Raw genomic sequence first — 21,694 nt, forward strand, 5'->3', positions numbered from 1 at the left:
TTAATAAGTGCCAAATCCTTGGCATGTAAATCAATTAGTAAGGTTAACGCATGCACGATCCATGATCTGTCATCTGTGAGTGAAAATCTGACACTGTTTAATGTTTTTATTTTCTTGCAGTCCCTGAAAGGTGTGACTTCAAAGTCAAAACAACGTAAGTGACCTTTAATCGTACAATCGATTTGTGTTGTCATGTTTAATATCGATAACTTGATTTTTTTTTTGATATTTAATAGCAGTAACAACATCCATGCAATACCGAACATCCTCTGTTGTACAAGTTTCATGTGAAACCGATCAAACGTGGCTCCCAACAATTAATCATTTCAAAGTTTTGAGTTATTTTCATCATTTTAAAGAGATCCAAGTATGTGTGGAGAAAGTGAAGAAAAAGAAGCAGATATCACAACTCAAGGGTAAATGAGAGGCGAGTTGGGATGGTAGTAAGGCAAGGATGAGTATTTCACTCAGAGAGTGGTGACTGCATGGAATGTTCTCTTTGCACTGGCAGTGATAGAGGACTCAGTGGATTTTTACCCTGCGCTCGCATAGCAAAAAGCAGGGTTAGCCATTCGGTGGTGTACGTGTGTACGTGTCTGCATTTAAAAAAATCATTTTCTGAGCAACCGTTGGTCATATTCTCACAAAATTTTACCATAGGAGTGCCTCCGCCTGTAGAATTGTTGAATTATAATTATGATGTCATAGGCCGCGTGGCACAGGCGCCATCTTAGTAAAACCAAAAAACGTTGCACCTCTATATTTCCAAAACTGCTCCATGGAAAGAATTGAAACGTCTTCATTGTAAAGAACTCCGCATGGGGAACTAGAACGGCACTCAGTGGAGAGCATACCTCCACCTGGTTGGCCATGTCACTCAATGGTGAAGAATCACTTAAAAAATTAAATGATTCTCATATCCGAATCCACATTCAGATCTTCACCAAAATCGAATCTATTTGTCCTTGTCATACACCAAACCGGTCCACCATGTTTCATCCAAATCCGTCCACAACCTTTTAAGATATCCTGCTCTGTATCGTTTTTGGCCTTATCTCCCAATGGTGAAGAATCGCTTCAAAAATTCTAGTAGCCAGATCCAAATCCGGATCTTCACCAAAATCAAATAATTTCGTCCTTGTGACATATACTACATCTCTGCCAAATTTCATCCGAATCTGTTCACAACTTTTGAGATATTTTGTTCACAAACAAACGGACAGACAAACAGATGAAAAATCTGTCAGAGACCGAGGACTTGCCGGAATGTACTTTTTATCGGCCATTTTGGACAAATATGGCGGCCAAACCACGTGACCGATGACATCATCATTATTTGTTTTCTAAACTACTTTATTCCTCGCTTATGCTCAAGAAATTCCATCTTGATCGGATGAAGTTTTGTACTTGTCGAATTATGACATCATAATGGAGGCACCTACGACATCATTAACACATTTTATTCCCCATGGAGAGTTCTTTACAATGAGCCATGTCTCAATTTATTCTATTCAGCACTTTCGGAGATATAGTGGTGCAAAGTTTTTCGGTTTTCCAAGATGGCGGCCGAACCACATGACCGATGACGTCATCATTTTTTCCCCCACCAGTTTATGCCGACATGGCGCTCAAGAAATTGCATCTTCATTGGATGAAGTTTTGTACTTGTTGAATTATGACATCATAATGGAGGCCTTGGGCTGAGAGAGTTAAAAATTGGGCACAGTCTAGTCCAGGGCATGGCAAATATGTGTGTCAAGTATGGCGATGCTATGTGCAACGATGTAGACATAGTACTGCGCACAAACAAACAAACAAACAAACAGACAGACAAACCAAGGAACCAACATACTTGCCGGAATCTTTTCCGGCAAGTAAAAAACAGACGGGTGAAAACATAACCTCAATCCACCTTTGGTGGCGAGGTAATAAGTGCTGTTAACGATGACGTCATTGGTGCCTTAATGATGACGTCAATTTTTTTTTGACGACAACACTTAGTCTGATTAGAATTTTGTGAGCGTGATCTATGCAACAATTATATTAGAGAATATAAATTTATGATGTCATCGCTCACATGGTCTGGCAGCCATATTGGATAAAAAAGCTCTTCAAAAACAGAAGTTGCCTCGCACCAAGTTGGCTGCGCAGGGTAAGTATTCGATGAATACCATCTAGTTTGATAATTGAGTTTGATAGGTATCTGGATGTAGTTGGGATAAGGGGGTACTTCGATATTGGCATGATGGAATGAATTTGCTATGAATGAGAGGAGAGCTCGCTGAATGAGTTGAGATTGTTCTTTTCGATGAATAGTAATCAGACGTTTTGTTTTACCAATAAGTTCTTTGTTTGAACCCAACAAACTTTGCTGCACTTGTTATATTATTCCAAAGATTGTAGGTTAACCTCTTCTTGTTTTAATTGTAATTTTTTACAGAGCGAACCTCATTATTCCAGATTTTGGGGATTTACAGTAAAAACAACGATGTAAATATTTTACTCGTGAGCTGCATCACCTCTGCTGTTTTGATATGGATCTTGAGAATCCTTCTTGAGGTATGGATTTGATGTACATTTGAATTTGTGTGTGTGTGAGTGTGTGTCTAACATGTAAAGCTATTTTCCATCACTAACTGACTCGCTCTTTTAAACTCTTGTATCACAAAACTGTTCATAAATGCCTGTATATAACCACCTTTAGAGGCCATTTTTCCCCGCAAAGCGGGGGTTGGCCTTTTTCGGGAACCGTGGTTGTTGTTGTTTTTCGGTCCCCTATTTGAAGCAATGTTTTACGGCCGGATGCCCTTCCTGACGCCAACCCTTTTTGCCGCCTTTAACGACAAACAGGGAATTACCAGTGAACTGGTACTCAATTAGCCGACCTCGGAAGGATGACAGGCTGAGTCAACATAAATAAAATAAATAAATCCTTAAACAAAGTTCAGCCCATGTCATCTCGCTCCAACTCAGTGTCACGTGACCAAAGACGATGGCCTGCCTCCAGTGGATCACCGATCCAAATGTTTGTCATGGGGTCGGGAATTGAACCCAGACCGGAATTGGAATCGCCTTCTCTTCAGCTCTTGATTACGCAATCATTACAAATCTAAATTGCATCAACATATAAAAAAGTAAAGATACAAACTTTTTTTTTTCTTTTTTTTTTGTATACTGAATCGAGGCTCGTGAAAGAGCTAACATTTATTTCACAAACAAAACCAGACAAACAAAATATATAAAAAGAGGGAGCGGAAGACAAGATGGGGAGAGAAGGGGAAGCACACAAATACAACATTTGAGAGCAGTGAGATGTATGGGAGGGGTAGGGGCTTGGGGGGCGGGGGGTGGGAGAAGTATAAAACACAAGGACTTCCAGGACAGAAGTTGGTATTTCAAAAAAGTGGATTTGGGGTGAAATTAGCGGGGGTAGAAAAGAAAGGGGTAGAAACTTAACATGATGACAACTCAAATTGTCTCTGCTATTAACAACGTACAACATGGGAACAGCCACAATAATATGACAATCGCTGTTTCTTTTCAACTTTGGTCCATAAGCTCCGCCAGTTAATGCTTGTCTTCGAGTTTGAATCATAAACTTTGCCTCTTGACATTTCCTAGCAACCCTTAACAGTGTAAACAATCGTTTTATTTGATATATTTTGATGTTTTTACATTGAAAACAAACTAAATGTGGAACCCACTGTATTATTTCTAACTGATTCACTCACTCACTTACTTGCTGACTTCCTAATTTACTCACTCACTCACTCACTCACTCACTCACTCACTCACTCTCTCACTGATGCGCTTGCTCAATCACTTTCTGACTTGTTAATATAAATGTTTACTACTTTCTAGGTGGGCTAGAAAGCTGTAATTTGGCAATCAGATGTAACTCAAAACCACAATCCCTAAAAAAAGAAAAAAAAATCACAACTGTCCATAATATTGTCGTGTGGTTCCATTAATTAATACTGAAAGAACCACGGAAGGCAATCGAGCGTTACTCCTGGGCGTTCAGTTCAATAGCGGATTTTATAACTACACACGGGAGGAAGAAAGAGAAGAATAAGAAGAAGCAGCGCTTACCTGAGCGATCCGCCGAGCAGTCTTCAACCCTGCAAAAGTAACTCAAACCAACTGGATTTTGCGGACAAAAATAAACGCCGGCTTTATTGAAACGAAAGGCCAGTAACAACGAGGCAAATTCGGTGGACTAATTCCTCTAAATGGAGCGCTCCTTTTACAGACGCACACACACACACAGGGGATAAAAAAAAAAACCACCTTTAGAGGCCATTTTTCCCCGCAAGCGGGGGTTGGCCTTTTTCGGGGACCGTGGTTGTTGTTGTTTTTTGGTCCCCTTTTTGAAGCAATGTTTTACGGCCGGATGCCCTTCCTGCCGCCAACCCTTTTTGTCGCCTTTTACGACAAGCAGGGAATTACCAGTGAACTGGTACTCAATTAGCCAACCTCGGAAGGATGACAGGCTGAGTCAACCCCCCTGGCGTTCATTCAGCGATCGACCGGGATTCAAACCCAGGATCCTAGGATCCTAAGCTGGCACCCTAGCCGCTAGCCCAACACCAGGCTTATAATACAGAACCATTATAATACAGGCTTATAATACAACACCAGGCTTATAATTATAAAACAGAATTATATTTGAAATGAGTGCTCTGCAGTTAAATGTTGATTGGAAAGACAAATGTTTAGTGATTATTGCTGATCAATAAATCAAGTGGTTTAGAAGGAGAGTCTAGAGATATGTCCATGCCCCTTTGTGCTGTCTTGCCTGGGTTTGAAGCTTGATGGAGCTATAAACTGTCACTCTGGTGTTCCTCAGACAAGGAATTATCAATCTGTGCACCTTCCATCAGAAGGATGCCAAGCTGGACCCTCTGTGTTGTACGAAGTACGAGCATGTGGCTTTTATGGTGAATCATCATTGGACACTGCAGAGTGAAAATCTAAATAATTAAAACATTCAAAAAAAAGTATCGGTAATGGTTTAGGTTTTGGGAGTATGACTGTGACTAATTACACGTAGTACTAACCCACAACACTAATTGAAATGTGATCCTATAATTAACTAGAATGGCACTCGGTAGAGAAGCATACCATATAAACTGGAACGCCACTCAGTAGAGCGCATACTCCCGCCGTGGGTTTAGTTGGAATCATACGTTTTGTTTAACATCCCCTCTCCCCAAAACAATAAATGAAAAAGAAAGTAAGCCCTAACTGTCAGAGAATTTATTTTGATATATCTCGGAATTGGAGGAGAAAAAACATCATTTAAGAATAAGAATAAAAGCTTTAATGCAGTAAAAACAGAAAAAATCTTTCCCAAAAACATTCCTGGATCTGGAATAATATCCTGAGCTTCACCAAAAACTAAACAATTCTTCCTTATCCCAAGGGCAATCATCCCACCAATTTTCATTCCAATCCGTTCAGAACTTTTCCAGATATCTTGTTCACAAACACACGAACACATGAACATACGAACACGCACACACACGGACGGACACGATCGAATGCATTACTCCCTTGTGGGAGTAATAAACCTGAAAATCGCAGAGCCAGAACCAGGATTATTTATTTGGTCTGGGAAACCCATGTGGGGTTTCTTCTTCTTCAGCCTATCACAACCCTGGGTGAATATACGATCTTTTTTTTAAAAGTTGGAATTTTGCCAAATCTGTTTTATTCGTTTGTTAATATACCTCAGCCATTGACAAATTTGGAATTATAAATTTATTTGAGGTTCAAATTAACCCGGGAGATTGTGTCAAATAATGCCTGCAAGTCTGTACATGTGATAAATAATAATTAATCGTCCAATGTCGAAGACTCTTCTTCTTCACGCAATAACAACTTCCAGCTTCCAGACCGTACATCCAATGATCTTCAAATTTTGCTCACTTGTTGCTCTTCATGACTTCTACTGCAGTATGAAGTTTCATGGCGATCAATGAAGTGGTTCAAGAGATATAAATGTTTTTATGATTTGCGTTTAATTAACGATGTATGCCAAACCACGTGACCTATCGCAAATTCCAAAACGACATTTTAGTAGACTGATATGCTGAACATATCTGTGAAGTTTCCCCTCGATTGGATCACAAATGAGGGAGGAGCTAGGTTTTAAATGTTTGTGCTTAAAAACGTCATAACGCTGAAACCATGTGATGCATGATGTCATGCTCGCTGACTTTTTTGTTCGTCATGGGTATGCGATTCTGCCTGCAAAGTTTGGCCTCGATCTGTTCAGGCGTTTTGGAGAAAATTGGATTTTAGTGTTTTTCACTCAAAACAATATGGCGGCCGAACCACGCGACCTGTGACGTCATAATTACCATAAAAATATTCCTCAGACCGAGTCCCTCCTATGGTGAAAATTTGCTCTCAATCGCTCCAATTATAGCAGAGAAAATGGTTTTTAAAGGAAAACAGAAAAAAAATTCCCCCCCAAAATTGCTGGATCCGAAATAATATCCTGAGCTTCACCAAAAACTAATCAATTCTTCCTTATCCCAAGGGCAATCATCCGACCAACTTTCATCCAAATCCGTTCAGAACTTTTCCAGATATCTTGTTCACAAACACACGAACACACGCACGCACGGACACGATCGAATGCATTACTCCCTGGCGGGAGTAACCAGGTCAAGTTTACGTTTTGTATCCCAATGAGAGGCCCGATCTGGATCCGGACATGACCCAAAATCTAATTGGCTTGTTCTTGTTACCTAATTTACTCATCCACCTAGTTTTGTCACAACTGGCGACAACTTTTTGAAATGTCATGCTACATATTGTTTTTTGGCCCCATCTCTCAATGGTGAAGAATCACTTGAAAAATAAAAAATGCCTCATCTGGATTCGGATCTCCACCAAAATCGAATCAATTTTTCCTTGTCACACACCCGACATGTCCACCTAGTTTCATCCGAATCCATCCACAACTTTTTGGATATCCTCCTCACAGACAAACAAACAAGAAGATGTCATGCTGAGCATGATACTTGCAAAATCCACCCCTGCCCCCAAAAAAGGTTGCCATGGATACATCAAATTGTCCATTTCATTACCATTAAAATTGACCATCTCAATCAAAGCTCGGGTCAATCAGATGAAAAGTGATGATTTTTCAGATCTAAATTTATGATTTTCGAAGTTTGACCTTGAATTGACCTTTGACCTTTTGACTATGAAAAATTGTTGGTTTCCCAATTTATTCAGACCCTGTGCAATTGCTGTTGAATTTTCAAGTAAATCGGACGAAAAGTGACAATTTTAGAAATTCTACCTCAAGATAACCTTTGACCTCAAAATCAATCGTCGTCTTCCTGAAGACCAACTCTACCATGTGGTGAAGTTTCATGAAGATCGGTTTTAAATTGTGACCTGTAGGCGATTGCCAGACAGACACAGACAATAATGCACAAGACCAACCAATATACAACGACAACAACAACAACAACAACAACAGGCATTTTAAGGGCATCTTCCCTGCTAGAGCGGGGGTTAGCCTGACCAACCAATATACAGTATTTGAAAAATCTTCGATTTTGCAAGTAACAAACAGAGAGACAGTTATGGATGAAAATATAATTCCGTCCGTCTACCTTCAGTATCAGAAATAAATATTGTCGCAGGCCTTGGTGCACGATTCGTTTCTCCAGCTGCCGAGCGCGAAGCGGGCAGGCCGTGCTCGTTCTCGTCGTCTCTTTCACACAGCACCGCGGTCTCTCAGCACGGACAGCCCCTGCACCCAAGCACCAACGAGCCAGGGAAAGGAAAATGCGGCCGCTCAACTGATCGCCCAGACCAAGAAGAAAGAATGCATGAGCCGCGACCATCTGCAGTCAACTCGGGACACCAGGAAGAAAACCGTGACTGTTCGCTTCCAATGTCCCTGGCTCAAGAGAGCACGCAAATGCGTCCACCTTCACCCAGGACTAACACCAGAAACCGAGAGAGGGAAAATGTTGGGACAGTCTTTTGTTTCCAAGGCTCTGATGTCATCCGACGATGTCTGTGCGTGCTCCAATCAGCGAGTCCATCTCCTCATTCTGTGGTACCGGACCAATCACTGCTCTTCAGGGCATGGCCTCACGTACCTGCCTGCTTGATGTTGCGATGTGGCACCAGCGGTATTGCTCAATGTCTTGGTTCTGGTTATTTTATTTCGTGTTATAATGCACACAGATTGCTTGGCTTGGCTATGTGTGTGGTGCAGTGTCATAAGGAACAAAGGGAAAATTACAGAGGCGGTTTACATACAGGGGATTTACCATGAATCCCTAACTCATTAACATAACCACCCCCCCCCCCCCCCCCCGTCCCCCCGTCATGGGGACAGAGATACACTTACGCCACATCTGGTCTAACTTATGTACATCAAGATGGCTACACGACATTCGGAGCATGGTACATATACAATTCTACCTGGCTCTAAGGTAATCTATTGCCTACCTCCCATAAACGTAACAATATAACAAGCCAACGGGATCAAATGATTTGTTAAATGAATATAGAGTTGAATGTGGAAACGATGCAAAATGAACAAGTCAAATGCACTTTTTCCTGAAGTTTTGTTCAGAATGTGTGGAATTGTATGGAAGTCATAGGAAGTAAGGATCATTGTTTTAAATTGTATTTAGTTGTTTCTGTTATTGTTTCTGTTCTGTGTCTTGCAGACATTACTTGCTTTCATGGAGGTTCGATACACTCCTTCTCTTGGGCAATTCCACTTACAGCATCCCCCACCTTGCAAAATTAAATCTTGTGAAAATATTCTCAACAAGGGATGTTGTCACCAGTATGGCAAGAGTTTGAACCAACGGATATCACTGATATCTCCATACAAATCGGCGAAACACTTTCAGCAAGGAAACGCTCGAGCAATGGCGACGAAAGGGAAGGAGAATGAAAACATTCAATCCCAAGTGAAGGAATTGCTGAAAAACCCACATTTGGAGTTCAACAGACCGGAGTTGCAAAAACAACGCCAATCTGTCCAGGTCAGAGCACCACTTTATACATTTCCTTTTCACCAACCCTCAAGCTACGAAATGGAATAAATACACCATGTTTGCTTTTTGGGATGGTTTGGTCTGAGAACATGGATCACCTTGTTGGGTTGTAAGATCAAGTCGTACATAACAGTGATTTGTCCAATGTGTATGATGTGTATGATTCTTCATGGAATTCATGTAAAAGTACATCAATGCCTTCTTACTTCCTGGTTAATGTGATTGAGTACAGGCTTTACGAAGATCTTTACATCATTGTATAATAACTCCAAATGTTCCCTGTATCCTTGACTTGTGCAAATTGACAATAACCCATTCATGATGAACTTGAAGTCCTGTTGGTTTCGGATCCACAAGGCATTAGTGCGTTTTGTGATTATACAACAGTGATACGGTTTATATTTCATCCCACGTGACATCTGGTATTTGAATCTCAATTACCAACACAAGATCTGGATACAGATGCAAAGTAGAAGGGGCACTCAGGAGAGCGCATACCTCCCTCCGCCAGGCTGAACAGTTTGTTTTGTATCCCACTGATAATATCACGGATTTGGATTCGGACATGAACCAAAATCTAATCGGCTTGTTGTTGTCACCAAACAAACTCATCCATCAAGTTTAGTCATAACTCGTCCATAACTTTTTTAAATATCATGTTATATATCGCTTTTGGCCTGATTTCTGAATGGTGAAGAATCACTTAACACTTAAATAATTCTCGTATCTGAATACATATTCAGGTCTTCACCAAAATCAAATTGTTTCGTCCTTGTCAGAGACTCAACCGGACCACCAGGTTTCGTCCAAATCCGCCCACAACTTTTTGAGATATCCTGCTATGTATCGTTTTTGGCCCCATCTCCCAATGGTGAAGAATCACTTTAAAATTCTACTAGTCTGATCCGAATCCGGATCTTCACCAAAATCTAACAATTTCATCCTTGTCACATATGCTACAACTCTGCCAAATTTCGTCCGAATCCGTCCACAACTCTTTGAGATATCTTGTTCACAAACAGACAGGCATACAGACAGGCATACAGACAGACAAACAAACAGACAGACAGGGGTGAAAACATAACCTCCATCCACTTCCGATGGCGGAGTTAATAAACAGGGTATCGTTTATCAGAAGCAAATCAGTAATAGTTGACGTTTTGTATTATCTTCACGACTACTATCCTACGACTAGTTTAATGGCCCCAATTATTGCCATCTTTTGGGGATCTCGATGAATATGAAAATGTAATTGCTGCAAATTTGACATGTCCTTGTATTTTTCAAATCCTCGTTCCTTTTTCCTCTTTGGATGAGGTTTCTTCCATTTCATTAATTTGTTCCTTTCTCTTTCGGCGAACCATAATGGCGACCTGGTTTGGAAACAGATCAAAAGAAATGAAGAAAATACCTTTCAGTATGAAGCCAGTGCTGGTTCGACTTGGTGGTTATCTTCCTGTGGCCCCGTACACTCCAACTGCCTCCATTTCCACGATTATGAATCTAAGGGTGATGGTGGTGAAGGATACGCCAAACTTGCTGCTTCTAATGGAGGACAAACACTCCTGGGGGTGAATGCAGGTCTCCCTGTGTTTCCCTTCAAGCACCATCACAGTGCGAGAGTGATCCAGGTATGGTCCTTGCAATTCCTCAAAACTATAATCATTTGAATTTACAGAGAAAGGTCATATCATGAGTCTCACCCCAGCAAGTTCCTCTTAGCTGCTATGTGAAGTGTGAGGATTCTTTCCTCAACACTACTTCCTCCCCCTGTGTACTTTGTTCCTTCTTAAAGTATAGTTCCTGCCCATAACTGTAATTTTCTTGCATATCACAAATTACAGGTCACAGATCTAAATCGAAGTTGAACAGACAAGTTACAGTACTCTCTGTTGGAAGGTGGATTGCCATAAATCCTTCATCAAATTTCCACAGATAACTCTCATTCACAATGTGATGAATAGTCTGATCTGGGTGACCAAAGTCACATGCCGGGCTGACTTTGAAATTACATTTGTGGAGGTGGTGATGTCCTTGCATGGGGAGTACGGATCCTCAGGTATCCTCAGGTTTCGATCCTCAGGGAGGTCGAAACCTGGAGGCTCTTCTATCAGATCACTCACCAGTTCTTTGTTAGCAACGTTGATGTTTGTCCAGAGATTGCGTCCCTTGCCCTTTGTGTTAAACTCCACATCACTCAAAACATTTGCAGAGCCCTATAAAGGTTTGTGTGACTTGAGTCGCATATGTGAAGATTCTGCAGGTCTTCATTGATTGGAAACTCTGGGTTGGTTTTAATGCAGTTAAACTCCTTCAGCATTCTTGCCTTCTGGCACACATCAGTGGATGGGATGTTCGACAGGACTGGGAGCCACTGCACAGGTGTTGATTTCAGTGTACCGCTGATTAATTATCCGCATCAGTGTTTTCAGGACAGTGTCGAAGTGTTTTGTGTGGCCACTCTCTGCACAATCAAGAGAACAGTATTCTGCTACAGCGTATGCAAGAGCAAGGCCAGCAGTGCATCGAATGCACACCATTGATCCCCAGCTGGTCTCAGCTAGTTTGTGGATGATTTTTTCTACCCTGGTCTTGATCTTTTCTGTGATCCGTTTTCGGTGTTCCCGGAACATCAGGCTGTGATCAAAGGCGACTCCAAGTTACTTGGGGGAACGGCTCATTCTCGTCTTGTTTGCCACAAAAAGAAACATGGAGTTTGCTGTTAGCCAGTCGGTTCCTGAGATGGAAAGCAGTATCTCTGGTCTTTGTTGGGTTGAGGCGGAGGCGCTAGTAGATTAAGTATTGCTCCATTACCTTTAAGTTCTGGGACAGGGTACTGCTGAGATGATCAAGGTTGATTGCTTGGGTATCAAGGGCAAGATCATCAGCACAGGTAAACTTTGTTGAGGGGATACAAGTCATGTCGCTCACATATATGTTGAGGAGGATTGGAGCAAAGATGGACTCTTGGGGAAGGCAAATTCATCGTCCTTATTGAGCATGTTTGCTCTCCGAGTGAAAACCTATATCCTGGAATGCAAAGCGTAGAAGAAAGGGCGTGCTTTGTGGCTTGGCACTGGAAAAGTCTGGCAGCTTCCAGCAGTAGACCAAGTCACCCGACCATATCATATGCTGATGGAAGATCAAATAGTGCAACGCCCATCTTGAGCAGGTGTTGGTAGCCAGTCTAAATGTGGGTGCTAAGTGCAAGTACTTGATCACCACAGCTCCTACCAGGTCAGAAGCTCGCTTGTTTCTTTTAAAGGTTGTGCTCTCTCTACCAATGGAGAGAGCCTGGCCAGAAGGACACGCTCAAACAACTTGGATGTCGTACATAGCAGAAATATGGGCCGCTTGCTCGATGGGTCAGCAGCAGGTTTTCCTGGCTTAAGGATGGCAATGGCTGTAGCCTCTAACCAGGTTGATGATACGACTCCAGTTACATGGATGTTAGTGAAACGAGCAGCCAACAATCACGTCCGTGATGTCCCAAGATCCTTAATAATTTAGGATAGATGCCCTCAATTCCCACTGCCTTCCTTTCTTCGGTGGAGGAAAGGCCGATGTCAATGTCCACCCTGATGTCGTGGGAAGAAAGCAGGGATGTAGGAGGAGATGATTAAATGGTCTTGGAGAATCTCTTTGAACAAATAACTGTAATTAATGGATAATAGTGATGCGACTTCTTTGTAGACAGGCTTCAAAGTTCACATTTGATGTTCTTCACCTTCTTCTTCATTGCAGGTTCTGTGCACAGATAATCTTACACTCCCCATCCTTACAAGCAGATCTCAACTTGCTATGTTTTTGTATAACATGACATGCTTTTTAGAGAATGAGTGTCATATGTATGTGGTAGCTATGGTGATAGAGGATAACCTGCTCTTCCACTATTTCAACAGTTGTACTTTGATCTTAACTTCATCAAAAGTGGACTTTGACCAAATTTATGGGGCAATCTGATAATGTTAAGCCTTTTGAAAAGTTCTTCCTAATGTCACTCACAATGGCAATACTTTCCCATGACTGGAAAAAACAATAATTTCTGATCAGTCGACGATCACCTGTTGTTTCTCTTTCCTGAGAAGGCAATTCACCTGAAACTTACAAACTACCTCAACAATTTGTGGTTAGCACAAATGCTGCTGCCTGGACAGGAACTTCACTTTTGATAGCAAGCCGCGTGATTCGGTGTCAAGGAACCTCCAAACAGATGAGGCCACTCACTACACAAGGTTCAGGGAGGATTTTGTCATTTGTGCAGAGTGCCGGCAACAACTCACCTACTCTTCGTGTAAGACACCACGGGATTTTTAACATCTACCAACTAATGCTGGTAGATTGGACAACCAGCTTAACATCCAAACGAGGGAAGGCACGCAACACACAACGATGCCTTGCTCTGACTGCGAAACACCAGGATGATAGTTTATAGCTGCGTCAGGATTGAAAACCAGTCGAGATTGTTGATAACTCTGAGGCGAGTGAGCATACCTCTCGGCCATGTTGCCAGCCCTCACCTGGTGTTGAAGGATGTGAAATACATCTATTGCCTTTAGATTCAAAACTTAATTTGTTTTCGTATTTTATTACTTCGTACAAGTTCAATTTGCTTGTAATCCTGCAAGATATACTTTCATTCTCGATTTCCTCATTAATGGTGTCCCTTTGAATGAGATTTATGTAATCAAATTGATTCATTTTTTTCTTTGCAGGCAAACTACCGTGACTACAACATAAGGAAAAACCTGAAGGAAACAAAGAGTGGAAATGAGACGTTAATTACTCGGTACATCGATGGCGACTTTTATTCGGAGGTCGTAATGCAGGTCTTCCATTTGCAGGAGGAATCCCGTTATGCTTCCAAATGCAAAGGGGATTTTGATTCGATCCGAGCCAGCTATCAGGGCCTCCAAGTTGAATCGCCTGGCATGATGTTGAAATCCACCCACGGAACGTGTTCACGTCATAATGATGTGATATTTTGCGCTGCGCTACAAAGAAGTGGAATGAAGAGCCCCTTCTTGGTAGACCTTGCAATGGAAGAGGCAGTCATCACCATCCAAGCAGGATACACAGAACACCTGGCTTGGAGCATTTTGAAAAAGAAGCGCCACCGTCGAACAACTATCCAGGTAAGAAACCACATTTTGGAAACATTTTAATTTAACGATGAAATAATCGACAGTGCTGAAGGTTTAAATTTTGGATTGACCTCGCTGGTGTTCCCACCTGATTCCATTGTTCATGATTCCTCAAGTTAAATCCCGTAAAGCACATTCATCTCACCCAGTGGCGTTGTAAGTGTTTGTGGCACACAGGTCAATATGAGTGCCCAAAATGGTGGAGTGATGAGCGAAGGGGTGGGTTCAGAACAGAAGAGGGGTTGGGGGGAAGCGAGCCTGGGAGTCTGGGAGAGAGCTGTAAACTCTCACCACCCTTCCCGTCTCCTTTCCTGAAGAGGTACAGAAAACTGTTGAAACCTTTTATTTGTTTAATTCTTGATTCAGTCTCTCAGCTGATAGTCACCTTGGCTATCGATATAATAATGATGTCCGACCTACAAATCTCCCTCCATTTCTGTTCATAACCACCGGAAGGTTCACAAGGCAATTACATTCGAGGAGATTTTTCCCGCAGCACCAGAATTACCAACTTGCAGATTCATTCCATCAAAATGATCGAATATCTGGATGGAGAGGATTCATAAACGACCAACAGCGTTTAAAATATAAAATGTATTTCTGAAAGTTACGTATTGTGCTCAAACCAGTACGTTGTATTGAAATTTGTAATCTGTACAAACAAATTTCACATGAAATATTTTTGGGGAGTATTATGTAAATATTTTTGGGGAGAATACAGAGTGCAGAGGGGAAGAGGGGAATTCTACCATTTTTGCTTACGTAACAAATGGATACACCACAACAAACAACATGCATTTTAAAGGCCATTTTCCCTACTAGAGCGGGGTTAGCCTAGCGGTCCCCATGACAATCTTCTCCATTTTGCCCTATTTTCTGCATCTCTCCTTGTTAACCCCCTTGCCCGCATTTCTTCTTCCACCATCTTTAGCCAAGTCTTTCTCGGTCTTCGCCGTCCTCTACTTCCTTCTACATTCATTTCCATCACTCTTCTCAACCAGTCACTTTCATCCTTCCTCAACACATGACCAAACCATCTCAACCTGTTCCTCTTCACAGCATCAATCACAGGCTCTATTCCCATCATCTTTCGCAATTCATCATTTGTCTTCCTCTCTCTCAACGATACTACGCACATCCGTCGAACCATTCGCATTTCCACCCTTTCCAACCTTCGTTGCTGCTCTACGTTCATTTCCCATGTCTTGCTCCCATAAATCATAACACTTCTCACACATGCAGCATACACCTTTCCCTTCAGCTTCAACGACACTCCCCTCATCATCAGCACGCCACTCAGTTCCCGAAACTTCTTCCATGCACATCTCACTCGAGCAACCGTTGCCGAGTCTGATCCACCTTCTCCATTCAGCATGTCTCCGAGGTAGCAAAATGTTTTCACACCTTCCAGCTTCACACCGTCTCCAAGATCCAACTCAACATTTCCTCCATCTGCAGCTCCCTCTGTGCACACCTTACATTTGAATGTAGCTGCCACACTGGTTAATGACCCTCTCAGACCACTACATTTTTGATGAACCCACTCAGCGCACATTGTACATTGAATGGAGTTCACTCCGACACCCTTCCTACACACAGCACAGGGCCACTTCCCAATTCTTTCCACCTCACCACATGCTTTACCACTTGCCATCACCTTCGTCTTTCCGATATTCACCTACAGACCTTTTGTCTCAGTACATTCCTTCCACTTGTTCATCTTTTCCTTCAGTCCATCCATACGTTCCACAATCAACACCAGATCATCTGCATACAACAACTCCCACGGTAAACCCCCCTTTACGTTCTGAGGCAGCACCTCCATCACAGCTACAAATAGTAGTGGACTTAGTACCGACCCCTGATGCACTCCCACCTTCACCTCAAACTCACCACTGTTCCCGTCCGTCGTCCTTACAGCTGTGCGCGCTCTTTTGTACATTGCCATCACTACTCTGATCAACCATTCCTCCACTCCTAACTTCCTCAATGCCAATGTCAATACTTTGCATGGAACCCTATCGAATGCTTTCTCCAGATCAACAAACCCAAGAAACAACTTCTTCCTCTTCTCCATGTACTTCTCCTGCAACTGCCTCACAATGAAAAGCGCGTCTGTCGTTCCTCTTCCTGGCATAAATCCAAACTGCATTTCGTCGATCTTCACTTTCTTCCTTATCCTCCTCTCCAACACCCTTTCCAATACCTTCATTCCATGCTCCAATAACTTTATCGCTCGGTACGAGCCACACTCCAGAGGGTCACCTTTCCCCTTGTATAGAGGGACGAGGGTACTCAGTTCCCAATCCACTGGAATGCGGCCCTCTTTCACCACCAGATTACAGATCTCTGTCATTCTCTTCACACCCCAACTTCCTGCTGCCTTCAACATATCTCCCACAACTCCCGTCGGCCCTCCCGCTTTTCCACTCTTCATTGCTTTTATCGCTTCCTCAACTTCCTTCTCAGTTATCTTCTCTGCCGGTCCTAAAACTGGGTTACTCTCTATGTTGCCATCCCATTCATTCTCTGTATTGAACAGCATTTCCATATAGCTTTTCCATCTTCCTTTAATTCCATCTGGGTCGACAACGATTTGTCCCACTTCATCCTTCAAGCAACTCACCCCCATCACATCACACCTCTCTTTCGCTATGTGCTTTGCAATCCTGAATACTCCTTTCTGACCCTCTTCCGAATCCAAGCGTTCTCCGAACATTTTCCTACATGCCTCCTGCGCCTTTGCTACCTCTTTCTTTGCAGCCTTCCTGGCTGCCTTATAACTTTCATGCTTTGCTGTTTCTGCTCCCGTACCCTTCGCCTTCTGCCACTCCTTGAACTTCTTCCTCTTCTCGTCAATCCTCTTTCCAACTTCATCATCCCACCACCATGTTTCCGAGTGCCTCGGTGGTCCTTTTGTCCATCCACATACCTCACCAACGGCTCCCAACAGACTAGCTTTCATTGACATCCAACCACTTTCAAGCTCAACCACATCATCCTCTACCCTACTCAGCCTCTCTTTTAATGCCTCCCTTACTGTCACCTCTTTCAACCTCCACACCTTCATTCTTGGTTGGTACTTCACCCGCCGAGCTCTCCTCGCACCTTTCACCCTTATGTCGCAGACAACCAAGTGGTGCTGTGAAACAGCCTCCTCCCCCGGGATCACCTTTGTGTCCCGGAGGTGCCCCCTATCTCGCCTACGCACCATCAGGTAGTCAACGGTTGTCGTCGACCCACCTGACGTGTATGTAACAAGCTTATTATCCTCTTTCTGGAACTGAGTATTACAAATCAACAAATCAGCTCCATCAGCAAACTCCAAAATCCTTTCACCTTCTCCATTTCTCACACCATATCCGTAACCCCCATGAACTCCCTCAAAACCATCCATACTCCTTCCCACATGTCCATTCAGGTCTCCTCCCACCACAACAACTTCCTCACCTTTCACGTTTTCCATCAGCTTCTCTATCGCACACCAGAACTTGTCCTTCTCTTCATTGCTTCAACCAACCTGCGGAGCATATCCCGAGATGACGTTCACCAAGAGTTTTCCAATCATCATTTTAACCATCATCAACCTGTCACTCACTCTAGTCACACTCACCACACTGTCTACAAACTCCTCAGAAAACAGGACACCAACACCATTCACGCCCTCCAGGCACCCTTGCCACACAAACTTGTATTTCTGTCCCTGCCTACCCTTCACCATTCTCACACCACTTCCCTTCCATCTCATCTCTTGCACACAACATATGTCCACTCTTCTTCTGATCAATATTTCCACCACTTCTCCTGATCTCCCTGTCATTGTCCCTACATTCCATGTCCCAAACCTCAGAAACCGATCTCCACTTCGGGCTGCACCCTGCCAATATGTAGTTGTAATTGTCATGGTTCTCTTTTTGAGGCAATGTTTTTATGGCTGGATGCCCTTCCTGACGCCAGCCCTCTTAGTCGTCTCTTACAACACGCAGGGATACGGTGTACCTATTCTGACCAGGGTACACACTGGGAAACGTTTAAAACATGGAAATTCTGGGGGGGGGGGGGGGGAGGGGGAGGGGCGGCGTCGTCAGCATCACGGCTGCGGTTTAAACATATTCCAACAATATCCAAACAGAACCATGAAAACCATGAAAAACAATCTGGGAAAAGTCTCCAAGCGAGAACGTGGATTTGAAAAAGAAGAAGCAGTGGCAGAAGAGAAACGAGATACAGGGGGCGGGGCACAAGCCGAGACGAGGAGGAGAGCGAACAAGCACGTGTCCGGGAGGAGAGAAAGAATCAATATAGAATTCTTTGTCTCGGAAGGTGAGGTGAGGGGGAGAAAATAAAAATAAAAGAAACAAGCAATACAGTGAAGGAAAGAACCCAAATCGACAAAACACCGACGGGGGGAAGGAAGCCCCACGTTACCAGGCCGCGCACGAGGTACGACCCAGAAAACGATTAACTACACACAAGTTTGTACGAATTACAAACCAATACCAACCAGAAACACACAATAACACGTACACAGCACACAGTTGTGATCCTTTAAAAGGCGGTGTATAATCAGAAATACTGTGATCGGGCTATATATTGCTGTTGTATGAATAAAATGGAAATGTTGAAAGACAAAGTATTTAATATAGCTGCCCATAACTGTAATTTTCTTGCATATCACAAATTACAGGTCACAGACCTAAATCGAAGTTGGACAGACAAGTTACAGCACTCAGTTGAAAGGTGGATTGCCATAAATCCTTCATCAAATTTCCATCGATGACTCTCATTCACAATGTGATGAAGAGTCTGATCTGGGTGACCAAAGTGATCACATGCTGGGCTGACTTTGAAATTACATTTGTGGAGGTGGTGTGATGTCCTTGCATGGGGAGTACGGATCCTCAGGTTTCCCAGGGGAGGTACACTGTTTCTGGGGGAGTTCGAAACCTGGACGCTCTTCTATCAGATCACTCACCAGTTCTTTGTTGGCAATGTTGATGTTTGTCCAGAGATTGCGTCCCTTGCCCTTTGTGTTAAACTCCGCATCACTCAAAACATTTGCAGAGCCCCATCAAGGTTTGTGTGACTTGAGTCGCATACCTCTCGGCCATGTTGCCAGCCCTCACCTAGTGTTAAAGGATGTGAAATACATCTATTGCCTTTAGATTCAAAACTTAATTTGTTTTCGTATTTTATTACTTAGTACAAGTTCAATTTGCTTGTAATCCTGCAAGATATTTCATTCTCGATTTCCTCATTAATGGTGTCCCTTTGAATGAGATTTATGTAATCAAATTGATTCATTTTTTTCTTTGCAGGCAAACTACCGTGACTACAACATAAGGAAAAACCTGAAGGAAACAAAGAGTGGAAATGAGACGTTAATTACTTGGTACATCGATGGCGACTTTTATTCGGAGGTCATAATGCAGGTCTTCCATTTGCAGGAGGAATCCCGTTATGCTTCCAAATGCAAAGGGGATTTCGATTCGATCCGAGCCAGCTATCAGGGCCTCCAAGTTGAATCACCTGGCATGATGTTGAAATCCACCCACGGAACGTCTTCATGTCATAATGTTGTCGTATTTTGCTCTGCGCTTCAAAGAAGTGGAATGAAGAGCCCCTTCTTGGTAGACCTTGCAATGGAAGAGGCAGTCATCACCATCCAAGCAGGATGCACAGAACACCTGGCAAGGAACATTTTGAAAAAGATGCGCCAAAGTCTAACAACTATCCAGGTAAGAAACCGCATTTTGGAAACATTTTAATTTAACGATGAAATAATCGACAGTGCTGAAGGTTTAAATTTTGGATTGACCTCGCTGGTGTTCCCACCTGATTCCATTGTTCATGATTCCTCAAGTTAAATCCTGTAAAGCACATTCATCTCACCCAGTGGCGTTGTAAGGGTTTGTGGCACCCAGGTCAATATGAGTGCCCTAAATGGTGGAGTGATGAGTGAAGGGGTGGGTTCAGAACAGGGGAGGGGTTGGGGGGAAGCGAGCCTGGGAGTCTGGGAGACAGCTGTAAGCTCTCACCACTCTTCCCGTCACCTTTCCTGAAGAGGTACAGAAAACTGTTGAAACCTTTTATTTGTTTAATTCTTGATTCAGTCTCTCAGCTGATAGTCACCTTGGCTATCGATATAATAATGATGTCCGACCTACAAATCTCCCTCCATTTCTGTTCATAACCACCGGAAGGTTAACAAGGCAATTACATTCGAGGAGATTTTTTACGCAGCGTCAGAATTCCCAACTTGCAGATTTATTCCATCAAAATGATCGAATATCTGGATGGAGAGGCTTCATAAACGACCAACAACAACAACATGCATTTTAAACGCCATTTTCCCTACTAGAGTGGGGGTTAGCCTTGCGGTCCCCATGACAATCTTCTCCATTTTGCCCTATTTTCTGCATCTCTCCTTGTTAACCCCCTTGCCCGCATTTCTTCTTCCACCATATTTAGCCAAGTCTTTCTCGGTCTTCCCCGTCCTCTACTTCCTTCTACATTCATTTCCATCACTCTTCTCAACCAGTCACTTTCATCCTTCCTCAACACATGACCAAACCATCCCAACCTGTTCCTCTTCACAGCATCAATCACAGGCTCTATTCCCATCATCTTTCGCAATTCATCATTTGTCTTCCTCTCTCTCAACGATACTCCGCACATCCGTCGAACCATTCGCATTTCCACCCTTTCCAACCTTCGTTGCTGCTCTACGTTCATTACCCATGTCTCGCTCCCATAAATCATAACACTTCTCACACATGCAGCATACACCTTTCCCTTCAGCTTCAACGACACTCCCCTCATCATCAGCATGCCACTCAGTTCCCGAAACTTCTTCCATGCACATCTCACTCTAGCAACCGTTGCCGAGTCTGTTCCACCTTCTCCATTCAGCATGTCTCCGAGGTAGCAAAATGTTTTCACACCTTCCAGCTTCACGCCGTCTCCAAGATCCAACTCAACATTTCCTCCATCTGCAGCTCCCTCTCTGCACACCTTACATTTGAATGTAGCTGCCACACTGGTTAATGACCCTCTCAGACCACAACATTTTTGATGAACCCACTCAGCGCACATTGTACATTGAATGGAGTTCACTCCGACACCCTTCCTACACACAGCACAGGGCCACTTCCCAGTTCCTTCCACCTCACCACATGCTTTACCACTTGCCATCACCTTCATCTTTCCGATATTCACCTTCAGACCTTTTGTCTCCGTACATTCCTTCCACTTGTTCATCTTTTCCTTCAGTCCATCCATACTTTCCGCAATCAACACCAGATCATCTGCATACAACAACTCCCACGGTAAACCCTCCTTTATGTTTTGAGCCAGCACCTCCATCACAGCTACAAATAGTAGTGGACTTAGTACCGACCCCTGATGCAGTCCCACCTTTTTTTTTTTGTATACTGAATCGTGGTTCGTGAAAGAGCTAACATTTATTTCACAAACAAATCAACCAGACAAACAAAATATACA

At 43.1% G+C, this 21,694-nt stretch overlaps 1 protein-coding gene across 1 annotated transcript in view; it reads left to right on the forward strand.

The window, feature by feature from the left end:
- The window catches only part of LOC137414448 (uncharacterized), a 368,155-nt gene that overhangs the window by 328,051 nt on the left and 18,410 nt on the right, over positions 1-21,694 (forward strand). The window contains exons 14-19 of the mRNA XM_078770989.1: positions 121-154; positions 2,441-2,559; positions 8,712-9,035; positions 10,436-10,678; positions 13,763-14,182; positions 19,510-19,929. Coding sequence (XP_078627115.1) covers positions 121-154; positions 2,441-2,559; positions 8,712-9,035; positions 10,436-10,678; positions 13,763-14,182; positions 19,510-19,929 — 1,560 coding nt within the window. The remainder of the gene's footprint in view (positions 1-120; positions 155-2,440; positions 2,560-8,711; positions 9,036-10,435; positions 10,679-13,762; positions 14,183-19,509; positions 19,930-21,694) is intronic.

This window comes from Myxine glutinosa, chromosome 1 (assembly GCF_964187855.1).
Source record: "Myxine glutinosa chromosome 1, kmMyxGlut1.1, whole genome shotgun sequence".
NCBI classification, from domain to species: Eukaryota; Metazoa; Chordata; class Myxini; order Myxiniformes; family Myxinidae; genus Myxine; species Myxine glutinosa.